This window comes from Balaenoptera physalus, assembly GCF_965194825.1.
Source record: "Balaenoptera physalus genome assembly, chromosome: 8".
NCBI classification, from domain to species: domain Eukaryota; kingdom Metazoa; phylum Chordata; class Mammalia; order Artiodactyla; family Balaenopteridae; genus Balaenoptera; species Balaenoptera physalus.
In genome coordinates, this window is record NC_138887.1 from 76,567,933 (window position 1) to 76,591,752 (window position 23,820).

A 23,820-nucleotide genomic window follows, 5' to 3' on the forward strand; every position below is an offset into this window, starting at 1 on the left:
CTTGCCGGGTGTTTTGAGGGTATTTTAGGAAACGCACCTTCTTGCAGGGCAGGAAACCTCAGCTCCAGAGCAACAAAGGACAATTTGGAGAGGAGTGGAAGGAGCGCTCCACAGCCGCTCTGGCATCCCAGGCCCCCTTCCGCCTAACATCGTGTCCTTAGTGACCCCGCCTTCGCCCTCTGGATCGCACCCCGGCTGTCTCGCTGCTCCCTAGTCCGGCCGGGCGTCGAGAGCCCCGCCACCTTCCCCCACGCCCCACACCCGGTCGCCCTCAAACCTTTGAAGCCGCGCTGCGCACCGCAGCCATGCTCGCCCCGCGCCCCCCAGCGGCCTCCCCGGCACCTCGGGGTCCGGCTCCCCGGGCCAGTGTCGCCCCGCCCTGCAGCCCACAGCCTCCCCCTCCAGCCCCCGTCGCAGGAGCTGTCAAGCCCGCGGCAGCTGAACCAGCCCCCGAGCTCCCGCGTCTCCTCTCCTTCCTTTGTGTGCGCGCGAGCGGAGTTGGGGCGGAGGGAGAAGGGGGAGGTCGCTCTGTCTGTCTGTCTCCCGCCGCCTTTGCCCGGGCAGCTTGAAGTGCCGCCGGCGAGGCGGGAGCCGGGGGGAGGGTGCGGGGAGCTGGCGGGGCGGCTCGGGGCCGCCCGGGCGCCCTGGTCCCAGCCGCGCGCTGGGGAGCGCAGACTGCAGCTGGGGCTCAGCTGGAGGCACGATTCGTCTGCTCCGGCCGCCCCTCGGCCTCCCTCCGCTCCCACCTACCCTCGACACTCGGAGAAAAGCGTGCGAAGGCGCCGAGAGTGACGGAAACCACAAATAAATAGCGGCGGCAGCAGCGCGTCATCTGGCGGAGCAGGAAGTGCAGGCAGAGTCCGGAGGCTGGTGCTTTCTGCGCGTCCCCAGGACTTTGCCATGGGCTGGGGGCCGCGGAGGCTGCGAGCTGCCGGGCCAGGACAGCGGCGGCGGCGTCCGCATCGGGGCTGAGCGAGCAGCGTCGCGCGGGGCGCGCGGAGATGGCAGCGTCCAGCAACTCCAGCCTGTCCGGCTCCTCGGTGTCCTCCGGTGAGTTTCAGCCCGTCAGGCGAGATTGCCCCGCTGGGTCTGTCGCCCGCTGCCCTCGCCCCGCACTCTGGGATGGAGAGAGCCTACCTGTGGCCGTCTTGCCCTTTCTCCCGGGGTGAGGGCAGGCGGCCGGTGTGACACTTGTTTGGCTGGCCAGCACCCTCGGTGCCCACAGCACCTTCGCGTCTGGCGTCTGACAGCGCAGAGGTGGGGGAGCGGGGCGCCCTTAGTGTGCAGACGCGGGGGTTCTGGGGATTTGGGGAGCAGCAGGCGAGAAGCGAACCGGGCAGGGGCGGGCTCGCACTTTCTGGCGCCGCTGGAACCCGGGCTGGCGGGGCGGAGAAGGTTAGGGTGACGCTGGGCGCCCCGACCCGCTGGCTGTGCGGTGCCCGCTCCGCTGGATGTCCAAATTCAAGGCAGGGGGGAGCAAACCCTCGCTTCTCGCAGACTTGATTTTCTTTGTTTGTTTCAGAAATTAGCTCCGTGGAGACACACGCTTGGGGTATGGGTTTGAGATAGAGGTAATTCTCTTTCTGGTTCTGATCGAAGCGAGTTAGGGGACGCGAGGTCGAGCCCAGCCTTTGACAATTTGCCCGTTTTCAAGTGTGCAAGTGTGTGTGTGTGTGTGTGTGTGACTTTCCTCTGTGGCCTCTTGGAATACGTTCTGCGATTTTACTTTCCAGGCATACATTTTTTTTTTTTTCCCAAGTGCGGCTGAGGAAGGAAGGGCTTCTTTCAGCTTTTCTACGTTGAACAGCGGGTCTAATTGAAGAGAAAAAATTGCTAATGAATCTGAAGGAGTAGGAATCAATAGAAGCAGACGCACTGGATTCTGAGTATGACAGGTTTCTAATCAGGATGATGCATTAGGTAGAATTCTTCTACCTCGCTAGTCATTGAAAACTTTAATGACAAACCCTAAAGGGTTAGCTGATAAGACATTTACTGTAGTTTACAGTATTCAGGGGTCAAGAAGGTCTTGAAGTCCTAATGGAAATGCTTAACATATCAATATTGTATTAATTCTTATTGTGTGTGTGTTTTAAATTATTACCCGAAAATTAAACTCAAAGGAAGAAACACTTTGTTGGAGGCATTGGACAGCAAGCCAAGCATTAAGGAACCATATCTCTAGATATGTGACTAATTAAATCATAAATGCAAGGTGATTTGACTAAGGTGCAGTTGTGACGTGGAACAAGGTGATCACTTGAAAGCCATTTATTATCTTTTTTGGCAGGTTTTAGTTCCAGGGAAATAGCACTTCCTTTCCTGATCACTGCCAACTAATGAAAAGCACAGTGTTGTTATGCGTACGATGTAGTTGAAGTTTCTGGTAGTAGCAACCAATGGGGCAGAACAGTCATATCTTATTAAGAGCAGCAACAAGTTGACCGCCTGTGGTTTTAATTCTGAGAACTCAGCAAATGCTACAGTGTATTTTTAGTACCCCCAAACCACTGCTGCTGCTTTTCAATTCATTTTGGTTGACTAACATTGAATTTAAAACACAGTGATGTTAGCTTATGATTAGCATATGGTTATCCCTCTCCGAAAATGGCCCACAAGAAAACGAACTGGTGGGGGAGAGGTGACGAAGGGAAAGAAGAAAGGATAAAGGACAATAAGGCAGTGTTATCACATGATTTACTGATGGTATAAATTACAGGTGCTGTGGCATCTGAATTTTCAGATCTTGATGAAAGATCTCCTTAAGCGTAAGGAATGTTATTGAAAAACCTAACTCAGCCTTAGGAAGAATACATGGGTTTGAAGCAGCACAGTATAAGCTTTAGATGATGTTAATTGCTTTGTAGATAGAATAGAGATGCTTGTGATGGTTCTCTTTTCTGCTTTAGTTACCACTGTTTTAAATCCTAATGGAAACTGGAAAATTATGCAAAAGCTTAAATTCAAAAAGTGGGCAGAGGTATATTTTTTGGTATGACTCAACCATGGGCCATGAGCTTATACTGGCTAATTCACCAATTAATCAGGCACTTTGTCTTGAAAAATTTGAGAGCCAGAATTCTCTTTTTAAGCTCACTTACCATCGTGTGGATCATGAATAATTCAGGTGACACAAGCAATTCACACCTGTGGGAGGTGTTGGGCAGGAAAGAATAGAGCCTGTTTGTGGTGGCAGCTGGGTTCTCTCAGACAAAGGCCAGAGTCTGAAAAATTAGGACACTCCATCAATCTATTAATCACCGTTTTGGAGGGCCTACTATGTGCCAGGCAGTAAGTTATAAGCCTCAGATTCAAGGAGGTTAAGTGAGGAAGATAATTTAAAGGATTCCTTCTAGTTCTGAAGTTCTGGGATTATTGTTCTTGAGTTTGGCTCCAGCAGTGGGTAACTTGGGGTAAGTTATTTAACTTCTCCAAGCCTCAATTTCCTCATCGATAAATGAGACTGATGCTAATAATAGGAACTATTTCGTAAGACTGTCGTGGGGATTAAGTGAGATAATGTGTATAGAGCATTTAGCACAGGGTGTGGCACTTAATAAGTGCTTGGTGTGAATAAAGTTCGTTCCTTGGAGGAATGAAAAAGAAAGCTCTCACTGACTCAGACTTTAGGTACAAAAATAAGTCCAACACACATCAAACCTGCCTCTTACATTGCATGTTAAGTTTGGTCTTGAGGTTTGAGCTCCATTAAACAAGCATTTATTAAGTTTCTTTTAGGTTTCAGGCATAATCCCAAGTGTATGGAATAGAAAAATGCATCAAGATCCTTTCCCTCTCCATCCAGCAGCAGAGATGGACAAGCAAATAGCAATCTATTTTCCATTTTGATAAAATAAATTATGGGGAGGAGAGTGCAGGGAAGAGAGTGATGACCTCAGTTGTGAGGGGTCAGTAGGGGTGACATATGAGTTGAGCCTTGAAGGATGAGTGGAATGTTTTCAAAAAGCAGAGCGTGGGAAGAGGTAAGGAAGAGGTAAGATCTTAGGCAAAGGTCTGAAGATAGGGAAGTTCATTGCCTAATTTTCAACTCCCTTCTTAGGACTGTTGACCCATTTTCTTGGTGGTTCCTCTTCTCTGGACAGTTGTGCTTATAGGCCCATCAGCAGCCTCATGCACAGAGCTACCAGATCACTCACTTTTGGCGCCGATATAGGACGCTTTCTTTCTGCTCAGGCAGCAATGGGTTTAACGGCACAGCTCTCCAACACCTTAGGACATACTTGGACAATTGAGCCCTGAGAAAGGAACGGTTGATTCTGTAGTGTCCAGGATATGGAGAGGTGAACTTGAATAGAATACAATGGGTTAAACCTCTCTTAGAGGAATAGCCGTGGGAGGTTTAGGTTTGGATGGATTTGTGTGAAGAGTAAAAATCTAATAATTTACTCATATTAAGCTCAAAATTATTTGATTTTCCTGAGAATATGTTCTTGCCTGCTGTTGTTGGACCACATCACCCAAGCATCTCATTTATTCTACATTACCAGCTGAGACACAACAGATGAAATAATCAAGTTAAAATTAATTTTAAAATACGTTTTCTGAGAACTCTTTAGAAATTTGTTTCTGAAGTATCCAATTATGTGTAAAAGAAATTGCTTTGCCTTTGTTTTAATGATAACTGCTGGTGATTAAATTTAACAGTCACCTAGATTGGCAGGAAGGTTTGATTACCTGTATTATTTTAAATCGGGGGAGAAAAATCCCTATCCTTAAGTTTTTCATCTAGCCTGTGGTACTTGATTGTATTCTGAAATAAACAGTGGTTGACTTGCAAAATACTTTTCTTAATAATCATGAATTAGATTTGCTTTTATAATTGAAATAAGAACTTTTTGCATATTAGTCACGTGATCACCAAATGGATAATTTCACAAAGTAACAAAAAAAATCAACTCAAGTAAAGTAATAGATAAAGAAGCTACGAGATGTTTTCCAGTAACTGAACAAAGTAAAAAATTAAATAATAAAGGGACTCCCGGGATAAGAAGTTGTTAAGATTTTGAGAACATAAACATACTCTATTATAGAAATGAAATTGACAGGGACTTTTGAAATTAAAATGCAAATAGAAAAAGGTAAAAATCAGTGTTATGTGCAGAGTCATTGAAACCTTAATTGGGAAAAGAACATTCCTGAATGGATTGAGAGATTTATTTTTCCAGATTCTATACAACAGTAATTGTGTGCCAGGTAAGTAATGCCATTTTCTGCTGTCAAATTGGTGTTGATCCTAGAAATGGTAAATAGGAATTTTCATTACTTGTTATTGACGAGTCACAACCAGCGGCATATACAAATCTTTCACATTCCTAGATGCAGAAGGCAAAATTGAACTATAGTAATGCGGCCAAGACTTACATATGCGTAATTAGAAACTCCATGGATCCAATACTACAAAACAGGGTATCTTTGTTGAAACAGACACTCACACTGAGAAGTCTTCTAGTTGTTTAGACTTCAGAAATAGTCAATTATGTGTAAGCAAAACATCTTTACCTTTGTTTTAGTGATAACTGCTGGCAATTTAATTTCAATCACCTAGAACGGCAGGAAGATTTGATCACCTTTATTTGAAATCGTGTGCACAAAAAAATTGCAATTTCAAAAACACTGCAAATATTTTTAAATCACAAAGCTAAAAGTTAATCCCCTGAGAGAAATCATTCACTCAGTTGAAGAATATTGTTTTTTGCTGTTTTTTCTGGTGACCTTTCCACAGCTTATTTTAACTTATTAGATTTTCACTGTACTTTGTGGTACCTGAGTTGAACCCAGTGATATAAAATCTGAGAGAAAAGGAGGCTCTTCTTAATCATGACAGCTTGTTTGCAGTGTTTGACAAAGGCCCACTGATTTGTGTACTTTTGTTAAAACTCCAGATGCCTCCCGCCGCCCCCCCCCCCCGACTCCCACTAACCCTATGAAGAGTTTTGAATGACCTTGACATTTGTTCAACTTTTGGGGGATGCAAACCTCAGGTATTTTCTGAGGCCAGTCTCTGTGGGGTTTAACTGGACAATGTGTTCTTTGCGCTGCCTCCTGGGGCTTGGCCCGAGTGTCAGTCCTGCTGAGGGCCGTCTGCTGCTCTGCAGGGTCTCCTGTTTTCACACAATGGTGAAAATAACCGGACAAGAGGATTGGAAAACCTATACATGAGCAGTGTCATCTTGGTGTGGTTTGGGAAAGCGTTTTCTGCCAGAACGTTAAGATTCCTGCCAAGATAGTTAGATATAAAGAAAGAGAAAGGAACTGAGTGATAGACATAAGATTAATAGCACCCAGCTATCACTCACCCATGATTTATCTTTTATGAATGTATTCACATTTCATGGCTCCTAAAATATGTCATTGAATTTTCAAAATTAATGGCTGGCTTGCCTTCCTCCCTCCCTCCCTTCCTCCCTTCCTCCCTCTCTCTCTCTCTCTCTCTTCCTTCCTTCCTTCCTTCCTTCCTTGCTTGCTTGCTTGCTTGCTTGCTTGCTTGCTTGCTTGCTTTCTTTCTTTCTTTCTTTCTTTCTTTCTCCCTTTTGCTTTTCTCATCAGTTATTACGTTGGTCAGATTTCTATTTAGAGATGTTTTCAGAAACCCTGCCTTTGGTCTACTTTACTGTTAATAGCTTCCCAGTCCTCCAAGCACCTTGCTGCTTCTCCTTCCACTTGCTCAGTGGGAAAGGCAGCTACTGTTCTGCTTCTCACATGGATTCTGGTCAGAGCGTCAAGATGGACGCCTCCATCTCTGGTGCAGGCTGGTGGGTGTGACAGAACACACTCATGTGTCTCAAAGTTACTAACAAAAGCAGAGGTTTATTTAAAGTTTCCATGGTTAGAGGAAAACCCAGTTGGAATGTGCTGAACCCACATGCAGTCTGCTCTGCCAGGGGACCTGTATGGCTGTCCACTGGGGTCTGAGGCTGAAGATGGCATGTGTGCACTGGGGGAGCGCCATCCACCAGCTGCTTGTGCAAATAACCTGCTTCTTCCCTCATTTATTACTAATTGAACACCTTCGTGGGGACCAATCTTCTAATATAGTCTTTACAGTATGGCCTAATGACAGCATGGCCTTGCTTCAACAGTTTGGCCCGTCAAAGTCACCCAACTTCAGCCCATTCACAGTATCACCTCCACAGTTTAAAGTGTTATTTTCAATCATCCAATGTCTGAGTTCCCATAGACATTCTCTAAGAAAGGTGTTCACTTAATAACCTTATTTAAAATGTCATCACCACCTCAGGTCAGAGGGGACATTGATCAGATTCCTGGAGTTGAGATATCGCCCACTCACTATGCAGGCCGCCAATCACCCCATGCCTTTGGTGGGCCTGTGGAGGAGAGCATTTTGTCGAGGGGAGAGGCTGGATGCCAGTTGCCTGGCAGAATCAAATAGATCTGAATTGATACAGCCACTATGGAGAACAGTATGGAGGTTCCTTAAAAAACTAAAAATAGAACTACCATATGACCCAACAATCCCACTACTGGGCATATACCCTGAGAAAACCATAATTCAAAAAGACATATGCACCCCAGTGTTCATTGCGGCACTATTTACAATAACCAGGTCATGGAAGCAACCTAAATGTCCATCAACAGATGAATGGATAAATAAAGAAGATGTGGTGTATATATATATATATATATATATATACACATACATGCATACATATACACACACACAATGGAATAATACTAACTCATAAAAAGGAACGAAATTGGGTCATTTGTAGAGATGTGGAAGGAGTCTGTCATACAGAGTGAAGTAAGTCAGAAAGAGAGAAACCAATGTCATATATTAATGCATACATGTGGAATTTAGAAAAATGGTACTGAATAACCTATTTGCAGGGCAGGAATAGAGACGCAGATGTAGAGAATGGATGGGTGGACACAGGGGAAGGGGAGGGTGGGATGAACTGGGAGATTAGGATTGACATATATACACTACAATGTGTAAAATAGATAGCTAGTGGAAACCTGCTGTATAGCACAGGGAGCTCAGCTCTGTGCTCTGTGATGACCTAGATGGGTGGGCTGGGGGGTGGGTGGGAGGGAGGTCCAAGAGGGAGGGGATATATGTATACATATAGCTGATTCACTTCGTTGTACAGCAGAAACTAACACAACATTGTAAAGCAATTATACTCCAATGTAAAAAAAAAAAAAAATCAAACAGATCTGGAGAAACAGTCTGCTTCCTTGAGCTGGGGAGAGATCCCACCTTCTGAAATGTGTCTTCGTTAGATGTCGTAGGAAGAGCCCTAAACGTGGAATCAGAAGATTCCGGACATTTAAACCTTTAACCAGGATATTTAAACCCTTAGCCAGGGCACCTACACCTTTTACCAAAGCCCTTAAATCCTCTGTCAGAGCCCTTAAGCCCTTAACCAGGACCCTTAAACCATTAACCAAGGCCCTTGAACCCTTTACCAAGGCTCCTAAACCCTTAACATAGGCACTTTAACCAGATACTTAACCAAACCAACTAGCTAGCTATGTGGTCTTTGGTGAAGTTAGCCCCTCTGAGCCTTAAATGCCTCGCTGCAAACTGCAGTTGTGAGAGGCTGTTTCTGGAGCTGAGATGAGCATCGACAGAGGTGATAGAAGCATCCCCTCTGCAGACCTGGCCAGCACGCCTGCTTATTAGAGGCCAATTCTCTTTTCCCTCTCTCCTTCCCTTACTGTCTCTGAGCCTCAGTTCTCTTGGCTGTAAACCAGAAATAGCGATATCTGACGAATTTATCCCATGGGGTTGTCATTCCTGAAGTACTGTTTGGGAAAATGCGTAGTAAACTGTAAAAGCAACTAACACTACTGAATGGCTGCTACGTGTCATTCTGTTTACATTATCTCACACAATTCTCGCAATATTTCTCTGAGGTAGACATCATATCCCATTTTGTAAACAAAGAAGTAGGTTCAGAGAGGGATGGGGCTTGGATTTGAGGTGATAGGATTAGAGCAAAGTCTTCCTAATTTCAAAGATCATGCTTTTCCCTCTTGAAACATAAGGGGTTGGTTCGTTTCTATCTATTTACAAAGTTGCTGACATTAGAGTTTACCGCTGAAATCCATACTCATGGTTGACAGAGAAAATACAGTTACATACTTGAGCTTTATTTTGTTGCCCTCAGTAGTTAGGCAGACCCTCACCTCAGTCTGACCAAAGCTTATTCTCACCAGCGATACGAACTGGGAGGTGTTACCAAGGATATTGGACTTGTGAGTATCTATACTTGAGAATAGTCTTGCAAGGTGAAGGGTATATAGGTATCCATTGTACTATTCTTGCAACTTTTCTAAAGGTTTGAAAATTTTCTCAGTGAAAGAAAAAAATGAGGCAAAAAAAGAAAAGTCCTACTTAGCATTCAGTTGATTTTCTTCACTGGCATTTCAAAAGCGTTCCATTTTGTGTGAGCATATCAAGTCCTGTTATCATCTCATGAAACTCCCAGATTCTGAATCCTCAGGCAGCAGAATATCTATTTCTTAGCTTATATCTTAAGCAAAAGCATAAAGGAGCTGAAATTACAGAAGCAGTTCAGGTAGAACACGTGAAACAATTTCTACCTGAGAATTGTTTTTTTTTTTTCTCCCGACCTGGATTGACTTGACATTTCACTGTAGGTTTGGACCAAGGAGGGACCTTGGAGGTTGTTTAGAAGATGCCAGCATAGTATAAGCAAGAGAATCAGGGTCCAAGGAACTCCGGGAACTGCCCAGTGCCGCTCAGCTAGTTGGTGGTGGGGCTAGAGCTGAACTGTAGTCTAGGACCCACGTTTCCAGAACATCGTTCTCCATCCTCCTTCCTGGCTCATCCTAAAGAGTAGTATCATCCTTGGAGAACTTCTCGCAGATGTTTTTTCTGTCTGGCTTCATACAGGCTGTTCTATTTAATTATTTAATATTTTCAACAAAGAAGTCATAAAGTGCTTTGTATGTTAAATGGGCCTTAGTACTCAAGGCTATTGTGTCAACAGAGACAGAGACTTAAGTGATCTGGTGTCTGCCCTAACTATATATAGCTATGCTGTCCAATACGGTAACCACGAGCCACATGTAGCTATTTAAATTTAAATTAAAAACATTCATTTCCTTAGTTGTAGTAGGCACATTTCAAGGGCTCAGCAGTACACATGGTACTACTGTGGTAGCTAGTGGCTACCATATTAAGGCCACGCAGAAATAGAACATTTCCACCATTCTGCAAAAGATTCTGTTGGGCAACACTGGTAGACAGGGTATGAAGTTCTAAGACAGGGACTTTACTAATGTAAAATTAATTAGCTAAGGATAGAAAATTTGATAAAATGTTCTCCCATTCTTGTGTTTGCTCCTTGTGCTGCTTGGGTTGGATTTTACTAATTTTGCAAATTGGCTTTTCGTAAGTAATTTTTTCATAACTTTGAGGCAAACTGTGGAATGACAGCTAGAATATAATGTTGGGGAGAGTAATTAAAATGTTGATAAACACTGCTAGTCCTGAAGTTTGATTCAAGCTTTTTAAAAAATGGTCTGTAGTTTCCTTAATGGCAGCTCCATTTGTTTTTGAAATAAACCCACAGTGAGTTGTAATTTCACCCTCAAAGAGGAAAAAATGCCATATCCAGAAGAAGTTTGGATCTTATAATTGCATTTCTTCCCCAAAATTATAAAGAAAATAGGGAAATTGTGAATGTGTGGACTGAGGTTGCTAGTGGCATATCTAAGCTATGCTATTTAAAAGATTTTCTGCCAACTTGGCCATCAGCAAACCATTTGCCTAGAAGTATTTTGCTTCTGCGAAAGCCCACATACAGGGCAAAGAAAATGCACTGGTTTTTGGAAAATAGTTAGCTTTTGGAATTTTCAGCACATTTAATTGGGGGGAAATGCATGCATATTACAGTTCCTGCGAAAAGGAAGCCGCCTTCCTCCTTGAACTTCTGTTACCATCTTCAAGTGGAACAAAAAAATGAAAAGGTGGGAGGGTATCTTTCAAGTGTCAAGCAACTGTCAAGAAAGACGTGGATGTTGAGGCCACTGGCCTCAGAAACCACACTAGCCAGAAGCCTGTGGCATGAATGCTTGTTCTTTATTGACATAACTCAGATCACAAATTTCAGGCAGTATGAATCACAAAATCACTTGGGTGATAACCTTACATAGTTCTTTTCTCTTCAGAGGCCCAGTACCTAGATTTCATCATGCCCCATCATTGTCCTCTACCCTCAGTCCTGGCTGAACACTATCTTCTTCAAGGAAAGGAAACCTAGCACTTCTTAGTTATTTCACATAATGCCACTCTAACAATATAAAGTGCTTTTTCTTAAATAATTTTGCTTCCAAGGAATAAACCTGAGAAAGATCAATTTTGGCAGCAAGTAAGCAGGGAGCAGGGAGCATGGTTTTTGGGGTGAATCTTCTGCAGCATCTACTAGAGTGTGAGGGCTGCAACACTGACCTGTAAGGGTCTTCTCGAGACCTAGACCTGCACTGCCCAATATGGCAGCCACCTGGACAATTTAGCCCTTGAAATGTGGCTAGTCTGAGATGGGCTGCAAGCTAAGATACACACCAGAATTGAAGACTTCGTACAAAACAAAAAGAATGTAAAATGTCTCATGAATAACTTTGTTATATTGATTATATGTTGAAATGATAACATTTTTTGGATATTAGGTTAAAGAAAACATATTTTAAGAAACTTATTTAAAAATGTTTAATGTAGCTGCCAGAATATTTAAACTTACCTATGTGGCTCACATTACATTTGGATTAGACAGCACTGGTCTGGACAACTCCAGTGAGAATATTCTAGCCTTTCTCACAGAATCTACCATACAAAACCTGCTGCTTGGCTCAGTGGCTCTCATGGTTGCTGTCCTGTCCACTTTCCAAGCCAGAAACTTACCCTCCCCCCACCCCACCCCCGCCCAGGTCCAGTTCAGCCCTGATTCTTAAGTCCCTGTTTTGGATTAGTCTCAGACACTGAGAGACGTCCTTCATTTTTCTGGGTCTGTACAGTGACTTTGAAATGAAATACTATAGAGAGGGACAGACTGGGAGTTTCATCAGATTCTTGTTTATATAGGTTTTGTGCTTTGTTTTTTGTTTATTTTTGGTTTTTGCTCCACGATAGTTCTAGACTTTACATATTTACTTGTGAGTTTATGTATACCCCTCTTTCCAAAGAAAGCCTGCCGTGCGATAATGCTATGAAGTTGAAAAGAGAAGCTGAGAGAATAAGGAACACATTTTCTCTTGACCTGAAGCTTCTTGCCATGAGTATGCCTATGTGTATACACACGTGGTACATGTCTGTATGTGTGTGTTTATATGTATACACAGAAAGCCAAAGTGGATTGGGTTTCAAACAAAAGATATTTCCCGCCAAATGTATGTTAATATCAAGGGAAGTGAAAAGTCAAGCCTAGCATTACTTTCGGTAATGAAAAAATTCACTTGGGATTTTGCTAATGATGTATAGATATTAATACACATAATTTGGCTGCCTAATATTGATTTAAGTTGCTCATTCAAATTCATTTTATTACAGAAAAATTAGCCATTTTGTTCTACAGTGTTTGCCCCTGCAGACAGTGAGACTGTAAAACCGTGTTTATTGGGTAAATAATACTATTTTGCTGACTTTCACATGCAAAGAGCGCATTATGATGTCTCCTTCAGGAAGTGCTTGAGCAGTTAGGTTCTCGTTGGGGGTCTGGTGAGTTCAATCCGGGTGTCCTCTGGTTACCTCCCTCGTGATCCATATCTAGGGTTGAAGGTACTGTCAGTAACCTGGGCACAGAGGGTTTTTTTCTTATGTGATGTTACTATGCCTGAGGGTTGAACTTTGTCCCTGTGAGAGCCCTATGCTTGTTTTAAGCAACCAAACTAACCCACGTGCTTTTTTTTTTTTTTTTTTTTTTAAAGCAAATGTGAGTTCTTCCTCAGAGGAAAAAGCAATTGACAGCGGCTTTGTCAACTCTCTTGAAATAATATCAGGTTCAGATTAGGAGCATAACCACAGCAAATCCTAGGGAATTAGGAACGGAAGACATGATTTGGAACTAGACAATGTAATTTGTCACAAGGACATAATAATTGCCACCGTACTTATTTGGTTCTATATTCTAACCCCAGGAATAACATTAAGGGGTATTTTGTAAAAATGCACAGCAGTCTTTCAGGGAAGAGATGCCCTGCAGATATCTTATTTTTCATAAATAACTGAGTGTAAGCCTGTCATTCAGGAATTCATGTAAACATGTTTCTGAGAGCATATGTAGTTCTAGCTTGTGCTTCTTATAGTAATGAGTTCCATCCATTTTCTGTCCTCAGAGTGGACTTGTATTTCTTTTTATTGCTTTAAATGTAACTCTCTGAAACTTATTTTTAACATCCATTCTTAGGCTTTGTAAATAAATGTGGGTTCATTTGGACCCTGGACTTCAAGGGTGATGTGTCATGTATCACTTGCTGTGAAGTTGGGGATCTGGCCCAAACACTAGCACCAACGGCTGTGTTAACTTGGCCCCCTCTGAATTTCCATTTTCTCATCCATAAAATGGGCTAATAATACTTGTTGTGAGAATCAGATGGGAACATGTCTGTGAAAGAAACTTGAAAATTGAAAATTTGTGAACAAAACATAAAAATCTCTGGTCTCATGAAGTTCCCATTCTAATAGATGCTCCATAGGTTCCTTTCCTGGGTGATAAGTTGATCATCCAGAGTTCGTGATCATCTAATATAACTGGAAAAATCTCTTCTAAATATATTATTTTGCTCTTCTTCAACAGCCTTTCAAAATCTTGAAGCGTAATCCCACCAGTTTAGAATTTCTCCACTCAGTGTGAGACTCCACTGTGCATCCCATATTCCCCTAAACATTTTAAATGAGCCTGGACAAATCTCTCATCCAAAGGCACATCACTGTTTATACTTTCCAATCCAGAGGAGTGGCTCTTTTATAAATCAAATTTGATGTAATAATCAATATATGCAAATGAATATCTGTAATAGATGTGCAAGTTACAAAGCACAGCAAGGTAACTCACATAAGGAGAGCTACCACCCAACCTAAAACACTTTGTTCCCTTGCATCTTCCTGGGTTCTCTTCTCCCTTCTCCCTTCCCTCCCCCACCCTCTTTCTTCCTTTCTCTCTCTCTTTCTTTCTTTCTTCCCTTCCTTCCTTCCTTCTTTCTTTCTTTTTCGTTTTTTTTTAATTGGAGTAAAATTGCTTTACAATGTTGTGTTAGTTTCTGCTGTACAATGAAGTGAATCAGCTATATGTATACTTATATCCCCTCCCTCTTGGACCTCCCTCCCATCCCCCCCCATCCCACCCCATCCCACCCATCTAGGTCATCACAGAGGACTGAGCTGAGCTCCCTGTGCTATACAGCAGGTTCCCACTAGCTATCTATTTTACACATGGTAGAGTATTTATGTCAAATCTAATCTCCCAGTTCGTCCCACCCTCCCCTTCCCCACTGTGTCCTCCCTCCAAAGTAACCACTACTTTGAATTTCCTGCTTATTATTCCCTTGGTTTTCTTTCTTTAAATGATTTTATCACATATCACTAAAATACATGCTCCATGATGGTGGATACTTTTTGTCTGTTTTGTTCAGTCAATCCCCAGTGCCTAGAACTGTGTCTGGCATGTAGTAGGCACTCAGTAACTAGTTGTTGAGTAAATGAATATGTCAGTATCCCAAGTCTATCAAAGGAATGCCGCTATAGCCCCTCTTTTATCTCTTGTATGTAAATCAGTTCTGTAAGTGATGTAAATTCCATCACTGTTTCACATTAGCTGCATTCCTTTAATGATTTTTAGAAAATTAGTATTTTTTAAACTGATAATATAGATTATTTGCATTTAGTTGCAATAGGAGACTCCCAGAAAAATTACATAGACTTTTCTGAGCCAGGACTTCTTTTTAAACTTTATTTGTAGTTCACAAGCATTTTTCAGGTGTGAATAGTGAACACTCAAGGAACATAAGTAGTAAAGCTAGTGTTCAACAGGGAGAGCTATAGAGAAACTTGTTTTAAACGGATAAAATATACGTGCTACAACAAGGATGAACCTTGAAAACATTATGCTAAGTGAAAGAAGCCAGCTAAGAAAGACCACATACTGTATGATTCCACTTATGTGAAATGTCCAGAATAGGCAAATCATAGCGACAGAAAGTCGATTAGTTATTTCCTCCTGCTGGGAGTGTTGGAGGGAAACCGGAGTGACTACTAATGGGTATGGCTTTCTTTTGGGGGTGATGAAATTGTTCTAAAATTGATTGTGATAATGGTTGCACCTGTGTGTGATTACACTAAAAGTCATTGAATTGTACACTTTTAAAGAGGTGAATTGTAGGTGTGTGAATTATATCTCAGTAAACCCATTATTTAAAAGAAGCCAAAAAAATTAATAGAGTAGGCATGAGAGGGTGAAAAGACTGGAATATACTTGATCTTTAAGTATCCTATCTGGAAAGGATGCTTGTAATCAGATAGGAGGCATTCACTCCAATATTCACTGATATCTTTATCAACACATGGAGGTACCTCTCCTCTTCCCATTATTGTTTGCACATTCATCTTTTTCTGCTGCCAGCCTCCGATCTCATGTAAAGGTTCCACAGAAAGGTGTTCTCTGTGGCTGGTTCGCAGGGTCAGCTCCACCTGCACTAGGCAGATACCTCCTTCCCCAGTGTCCCCTAAAGGCCACGGTGTCCTCCCTCCTCTGGGTGAAAAATGAGGGACAGCAGCAGGTCTCTGCTGATCCTGGACAAAGCAATTAATGCATTTCTCATGACTAGTTAATTAGATTTTTATGCAGCTTTTCAAGCCCTGGGCACAGCTCTTATGCCCTCCAAGTGGAACGGCGGTCATCTGGGAACCAAGTTTCCCACTGTGTACGTGGTGCTGCTGAGTGTTATCAGTGCAGTGATGCCGCTCTTCCTCTCTTCCATGCCCCACTAGATGGATGCATGTGCAAACGTTTCCAAGGGTATCATCTGTTGGCTCTTTTGTTGTTTCTAATCAAAGAGCTGACACCCTTTGATCATGTTAGATCACAGTATTGTACTGTAAATACTTTGTTAGAAAGACTAAAATATTACGTGGGTACAGCTGTATCAGCTGTTCTGATAGTACTTACTTTCACCCTGAACAAGTAAAGAAAAATGCGTTTGATCAGATCAGATGTAAAATATGAATATTACAAATATGAAATTTTCTAGAACCACATATAGTTCACTACAATGAATCCAGTCAATAAGCATTTTAAAAAGACCTGTTGGTTTTGAGTACCAGGTTGTTGTAGAAATCCTCCTTTCCCCACAAGTTTAGAGTCTCCTAGAGCAAGATAGACTTCCCGTTGGTTGGAGGAATATCTGGCTCTGGTGGGGAGCTTATGGAGATAGAGACTGGCATCTTTGGGGAGCAGAGTCCCTGGGTCGTCACTTTCATGGGCAGGCTTCAATCTTCAAAGGCTTGTATGAATTTATAGGATGACTGGCTCCCCTTCAACCTGTTCATGGCCTGTCCTCTTTCTTTCTCCCCATGGGAGAGCTAAGATGGGTACCCACACAAAATCCACATAAATACCCATTCATGGGAGTGTGAAGGCAAAGCAAGTACCGAAACGTCTTCCTTAGTTCTTTCCTTAAGGTCCCATTTGCAGTATTTTCTTGGCACCCAGAGGAGGAAGTGGGTATGGGCTACAGTGGATTTGTTGTTCTGTGTCCTCCCTCAGGGGAAATCTGGCTGCCCTGGGTCCCCTGCGACAACGTGGGCAAGGTATTGTGCCTTGTGCTGGCCTCTGCAGCTGCCCTCACGTCTCACCCCAGGTGTGGATTTTATACGTTGGTCGTCCTACTTGCTAATGTCCCTGGCCAAGCTTTCCCTAACAAAAGACACACTGTCCCTGGGACATCCTGTGCGTGTAATTTTTCTCATGCTGACACCACCATGCCTAACGCGTTCACACTTCCTAACTTCCTGACTAGGACATTCCAGGGCGTGATTATTGCATGGGTTAGGATGCTTCTGCAGAAAACCCCCAAAGAAGTGGGAGATAGGGATACTATACACTGTGGCATTCCACTCTGTCTGCTTCTCTGCAGTTCTGTGGGCTCTCCCTCTCGGTGGATGGGCTCTGTCCTCAGCCTCGCTCTCCTTTTGGCGTCAAGATGACATCGGCAGTCCCTGGCATCACGTTTAGAAAGAGAAAAGGTATACTATTTTCCTCCTGACTTGGCGGAAAGTAAGAACACCTGTCTCAGAAGCATTCCTCCCCCCAGCAGACTTCCCCTTGCCTCATTGGTCACAGTTTTGTCACATGCTCATATGCGAGCCAATCACTGGCAAGAATAGGATTCCCATGGTGCACGCAGTCCAGTCATGACCCCCTTACTGGAATGGAGATGGGGCCAGCTTCCTCTGGAAACGTGAGGACATCTGGAGGGAGCAGGGTTCTGTGAAGGAGGGTGGAGGAACAGAAAGTGTCTGCCACAGGTAGGTCAAGAATGTCCGCAGCCCTCGAAATCTCTAAGGGCACCTAGAAATACTGAGAGTTCTAAGAAACCTGGCCTCCCCCAGTCAAATGACTTATTTCGTCTAGTTGAGAACCCAACGATTAGTGATCCTATTCATTCTGTAATAATATTCAGTCCCTGACAAAAAAAATGTATCTGCTTCCCTTCCAAGTTAAGGTGACTGACAGCTTTTACTGATGTATTGTTTTCACTTGTTATTGCCTTATGGTTTGAAACATTTTGTTTTATGGTTATGAGCCATTCATTAAAAAATGGATGGATTCTTCAGCTCTAATGAAAAGTAGGACAGTGAGGGTTGAAGGTTTTGATTCTCAACTGACTTTAACACCCCTGAGCCTGGTGTAAGTTGGAATTGTTTTATTAGAAATTCAGGGAATAATAGTAGATGATTCAACCACTCCTGGTTGCTATGGTGAGGAATTTTTAAAGCTTTGATTTATGAGAAATGGTGATCATTAGCAGCTCTTTGTTTTTAAAACAGAAAGCCCCGCAAATTGTGAAGGCTTGAGTGGAATAGATGACTGGCACCTAATTGGAGAAAGAATCTCAGGTTATTTCCAAAGAAAAGAGAACAGGCAGAAGGCTTTTGGAGAGCAGATTCCTGTTTTTCATTTTTATGGCAGGCCAGAGCGTGTGAAGATCGTTGGACAAGGGGTCATGTGACCCAGGTCTATGCTAGTTCTGTCTCGGCATTTGCTTTTCATATGGCCTGGGGCCAATTACATTATCATTTTGTAAATTTTTGATGCTCATCTGTCGAATTATTAGGTCGGACCAGATCATCTCTGTGGGTCTTGAAAATTATTTTGTGGTTCTGCCGATATCCTCTTGCCAGTTTACAGTGTTTTGGTAGTGTGCTCAAGGGAACAACCCTCTGTCCTCCCACGTGTGCTTCACATGGCAGTTATCACTGGCCCCATTTGCTCCTGGCACCCAGTCTGTAAGATATGAAGAATTACTGGGTGCCTTTCCTGCACCCACTTTTCAGTCCTTACAGTAAGCCCAGAGATATCCCAAGTGTGCTCCAGGGGAATATTATACAAGCCTTTTGGAATTTCTTACACTAAGAAATATATTTTATACTACAACCCAGAACACACAGACACCGTGCACGTGCGCGCACACACACACACACACACACACATAATTCAGTGTATACTTATTGAGTATTTATGATGTTCTAAGTGTTAGAAATATTATTGCAGTGAACAAAACAGACAAAAATTCTGGTCCTTATAGAGCTTCTAAATACAGAGAAATAATAAACCAAAGAAACTATATGTAATCTGTATATTTATGAAATATATGCATCATTATTGTATTATATATAATTTATAATTTCCGTAATGTATTAGAAGGTGGTAAGGTCTATGGAGAAAAATAAAGCAGGAAGGGAGATAGGAAATAGTGGGGGCTGGTGTCTGATTATTAAATTGTGTGGTCAGGGAAGGCCTTACTGAGAAGGTGACATGGATGGTGAGGGAGCCAGCATGCAGATCTCTGGAGGAAGAGCATTCCGGACAGAGGGAACAGCAGTTACAGATGCCTGCATGCGGGCGTGTGCCTGATGTGTTCCAGGAACAGGAGTAATATCAGTGGGTCTGGGGTGAATAAGGGGTAAATAGGACTGAGCAGAAGGGGGGTGGGGCAGATCACGGTGGGCTGTACAGGCCATTGTAAGGACTTGGGCTTTTACTCTGAGATCCATTATCCCTTGATAATCCATAGGGTTCTAGAAGAGTGACATGATCTGACTTGGGTTTTAACCAAGAACCATTCTGGCTGTTATATTGAGAGTAGACTAAACATGAACACTCTGTGTGTGTGAGCAAGCTCCACAAGCTGTGCTTACCCCTTCATGTGTGACGTGCTGTATTTTCTTTTCTATTGCATTCTAATTCATTCATCTAAAAACTGGTCAGCGCCCACAAATTGATTTCACTATCAGGTGGCAACTGGCAGTTTGAAAAACAGATTATAAATTGGCCTAGAACCCCGAAGATGTAACAGTTGAGCTTCCCTGCTCAAGGCATAGTTGTGGTATACATGGCACGCTATGGAAACCTCGTATTCACACTCAATAATAGTTTTCAAGGAGCTTTTGTTCATTTTTAAACTTACACCGAATAGCTATTTTATTAAATGCTGATTTAAAAGTTTCATCTTTTCCTACATATTCAGCAGCTTTTATTACCAATTTGTATTTTAAATAACTTTCTTTTTATTGAAGTGTAGTTGATTTACAATCCAGGTGTACAGCATAGCAATTCAGGTTTTTTTTTCTGATTATATTCTATTATAGGTTATTACAAGATATTGAATATAGTTCCCATGCTTTCAGCAAATCCTTGTTGCTTATCTATTTTATGTAGAGTGGTGTGTCTCTGTTAATCCCATACTCCTAATATGTTCCTCCCCCACTCCCTCTCCACTTTGGAAATAACTTTTTATATAGAGCATTTTAAATATACTTAAAGTAAAGAGAAAAGTATAATAAACCAACTTGAACAGTTGTAAACTCATGGCCTGGTGTCATCTAAACTCAACCCCTATAGTTCGGATCATTTTGAAGCAGGTCTCAGGCCTGGTGTTATTTCATCTGTAAATATTTCAGCTGTTATCTTAAAAGATAAGAACTCTTTACAAAAATATGCCACATTAGTATTCTCTCACATGAGCGCGCGCGCACACACACACACACACACACACACACACACACACACACACACACACACACGAGCAGTAATCCCCCCTGTTTAGTCTGGTCAGCAGTGTCTCTCTTCATTCGCCTGAGGACAGAAATGCAAGTGACTTTAATGAAATGAAGCTGTGGTCATTGTGGTCATGCTTTCCTGATGCTGAAGATGGTATTTCTGGATGCTGCCAAGCCCCTGTTGAAGAAATATACTTTCTTACTTTCAAAAATGAGTCACTTCAATCCTATTCCCCTTTTATACTTTCGTTTCTTCTGAAGTGTGAGCTCCTTTTCTGTGGCTCTTGACTAATCAATAGTAAGCGCCTTGAGAGAAGGTCTTGGGTCTTATGACCCTTGTACCACCCAGTGGCTTGACATGGTTCCCCGCACACAGCAGCCATCACACTTTTGTTAATGTTCTTACTTCCTTTTCTAAATGCAGAATTGGGGTAACCTCTCTTGGCCCTTTGGCCCATTCCTCCTTTGGCCATATGCTGTAGCATCATTAAAATCTGACTTTTCTAGGAAGCCTCACTTCTACCACGATGGAAAGCTTTCTGGATCAGTATTAACTCTTTGACAGGAGCCTTCAAGTTGATCTCTGTTCTTACAGAGCATTTTTTGTCCCTCCTATATCTTGAGCTCATTATCCTCAATCAGTAGAGTGTGGTGTTTCTCTTTCTGTGATAGCGGCCCTAATCTCCACCAATTTATTGACAAGAGACTAATTTGCTATGGATTACATTACTGGAAACATTGTCATTTCTAAATATGTGTAATAGTCATAATTCCAGATAGAGGTAAGTAAATATTTGTATGTTTGAGTATATGGTGTATACTAATTCAGTGTTGAGTATCCCTTATTTAACAAATTAATTACCCAAATATTTTATCTGTAAGACTGGTAAGGGAAGTGGCAATACTCCAAGCCTTATTCTTTTCATCCTTGCTTTCTCCAACCTTTTCCCCTTCTCTTTTCCATAAAAATTGAGTACATACTTGTGCCAGCCACCATGTGTGGCTCTGGGCAACACAAAGATGGGAAGCAGCGTCCTTGTAATTTCTTGTTCAGAGTTTGTCCCCAGTGGATTGTCAGTCCATAAAGGCAGGGACACTCAGGTCACCAGCTAATAGCAGAGGGCCTGCCATATAATAGCTTCTTAAGAACAGTTTATGGGTGAATGGCTGAATGAATGGAGATATGAACTTCACCACAAAGGAGTTTACAGCCCAGGATTTGATAGTGAGTGTGGAGTTGGTGGAACTTGGTAGAACTTGTAAGGTCCTTATCATTTATAAATATTTGTTGTTTGAAACTCTTCCCTTAAGTTGCTACCCCTCCTGGCCACTATCTCCTGAGTTTTCAGTACCCTCTTAAAGATGCCAGAAGCTTGACATGGGGATTCTTACACACAATGGCATAGGTATGGCCTCGGACAACAAACAAAAAAGACTGAAACGGGGGGGGGGGGCGGGGGGGAGGGCTCCACTTCCTTCACTGTCTACCTCTCCTGCGTATGTAGCTCTAGCTAGATGAGACACTCCCAGTTGCTCACCCTCTCTGGTTCTGGAAATGTCTCAGTCTTGGGAGGCCTCCCGGATGTCCTGATTATGGGGCTTGTTTAGCCTGGAGGCAGCCCTGTAGTTGTAACTCGTTACCGTGAGGAAAGCATTTTTAAAACTAGCACACAGATCTACGTCTGTCTTTTCTTCTCTCTGAGTTACAATTTTATGTTTATGCTCTGCCAGGAGACGTTTACTACTGGTTAAAGAGGAATTCAAAATACTTGTTGCTCTGTCATTCCAGGGCAAGGATTCACTCTGGTGGAAATTAATGTCGTGTGTGTGTGTGTGTGTGAATGTCTGCATTTATGCGTATCAGGGTGTGTCTGTGAGTTGCTGTATGTGTGCACATGTGTGTGTCTATGTCTGTTTGTCTCGGTTTGTGTTTGTGTGTCAGTGTATGTGTGTGTCTTTGCGGGATATTTGAGTGTTTTTGTGTCATAAGGCAGATTCAGTTCCCAAGGGAAAGAAAACTTTCAGAGGCCCACAACCCATGGGACACGTTTTCAGCTACTATCTTTTCTTGTGGTTTTAAATTATTTACTCCTCTTCCTGAAGTGACTGATTCAGAATATGAAAGAGTTCTCTCAGAGAATGGAAAAGATATCATTTAACATTTTAATGGTTATATATAATTAATCTTATTATGTAAACCAATTATTTTTAATCCCTGGTGGAGTTTGTAACTAAGCCTAAGTAATTCTCCAGGTATGATGAATGACAAGCCACAGAGTCAAAATGTCAAAGAAGCAACTATTTTGAGGGGTTGGAACATTTTCTTTTTAAATAGACGTTTTTAGTTGCTGAAAGAGTCCTTGTAGATTCCCCTCAAAATTAAAAAAGCAAGAGGAAGAGGAAATTACAATGAATAGTCTTAATATCCCAATTAATCTCTCAAATAGTGATTAATTTCCAGAGACATGGAGACTCAGCAGTATATCCGAGAGAAAGGAAAAGACAATTAGGATTGGGGAAATTGGTAGAGGACACTTGGGTAGGTGGAAATCCCACCAGGATTGAAGACTGCACTAGGATTGAGATAATTGACAAGGTTGGAAGCCTGCCAAAAACTATCTGGCATTGGCTCTTCTTAGTGGGACAAATGTGCCCATTTGGAAACCCAGGAACCATGTTTTCTAAAACTGTCTATTGTCTCTTTATGGGAAACCTCAAATAAGATCTGTTATCAAATTAGAGTGCTTTCTTTGTCACCTTTTAGCTCATCCTTTGGCTGAAACATGGGCCCCCTGCGCTTCTTTGTGCTCAGGGCATTCTTGGGGCTCTCCTCTTCCTAACAATCAACATCTCAGTGAGCTGGTTCAAATCTGTGTTGGTTTAAGATAGTGGATGCTTTAAGTTTCTGAGACCACTGATGTAGCCTGGAAATCACAAAAACCAATTGATGTATCAACTTTTTCCTCTATAAAGACAAAATAACACCATTGCAATTTTTTTTTTTTTTTGGTGCAAATTATTGAGGACAGGATAAATTGGAACAAAGAGAAAATTAGCATGTTCTCATAGAGCTGGCTATACTTATGAAAATAATACTTACTTTAACATGCAAACGCTAAGATCGAGTGGATTCAGTTTTAAGTCGTTTGGAACTTACTTGTATGTACCTGAAGTTTTAATTACAGGGTAATGAAGATGGTGTTAAACTTTTACAGTAGCATGGCTTTTGATCTGTTTCTTCTTTCCAATCTCCTAACAGTACTTATTAGGGGGAAAAACTCTCTAGAGAGTGAGGAATAAATATCACAGTCCCTTAAACTTCTATGTGTATGCAGCACTTTACAGAAATAATGTTAAGTGAAGTAACCATTTGTGGTCAGCTGGAAAATGTAACTTTCAGAGGGATTTGACCAGCTATACTGACCTAGAAAACTAAATAAGCAGTTTGGAAAATCTGGTTTGTGTGTATAATTATTTTTATATTATCTCAGGCTGTGCCTTGCAAAGAGCAGACCACAGTAGTTATCTGACCTATT

At 42.3% G+C, this 23,820-nt stretch overlaps 1 protein-coding gene across 1 annotated transcript in view; it reads left to right on the forward strand.

The window, feature by feature from the left end:
- Positions 1-621: 621 nt before the first annotated feature.
- The window catches only part of CHN2 (chimerin 2), a 324,377-nt gene continuing 301,178 nt past the window's right edge, over positions 622-23,820 (forward strand). The window contains exon 1 of the mRNA XM_082471987.1: positions 622-1,050. Coding sequence (XP_082328113.1) covers positions 1,002-1,050 — 49 coding nt within the window. The 5' untranslated portion in view covers positions 622-1,001. The remainder of the gene's footprint in view (positions 1,051-23,820) is intronic.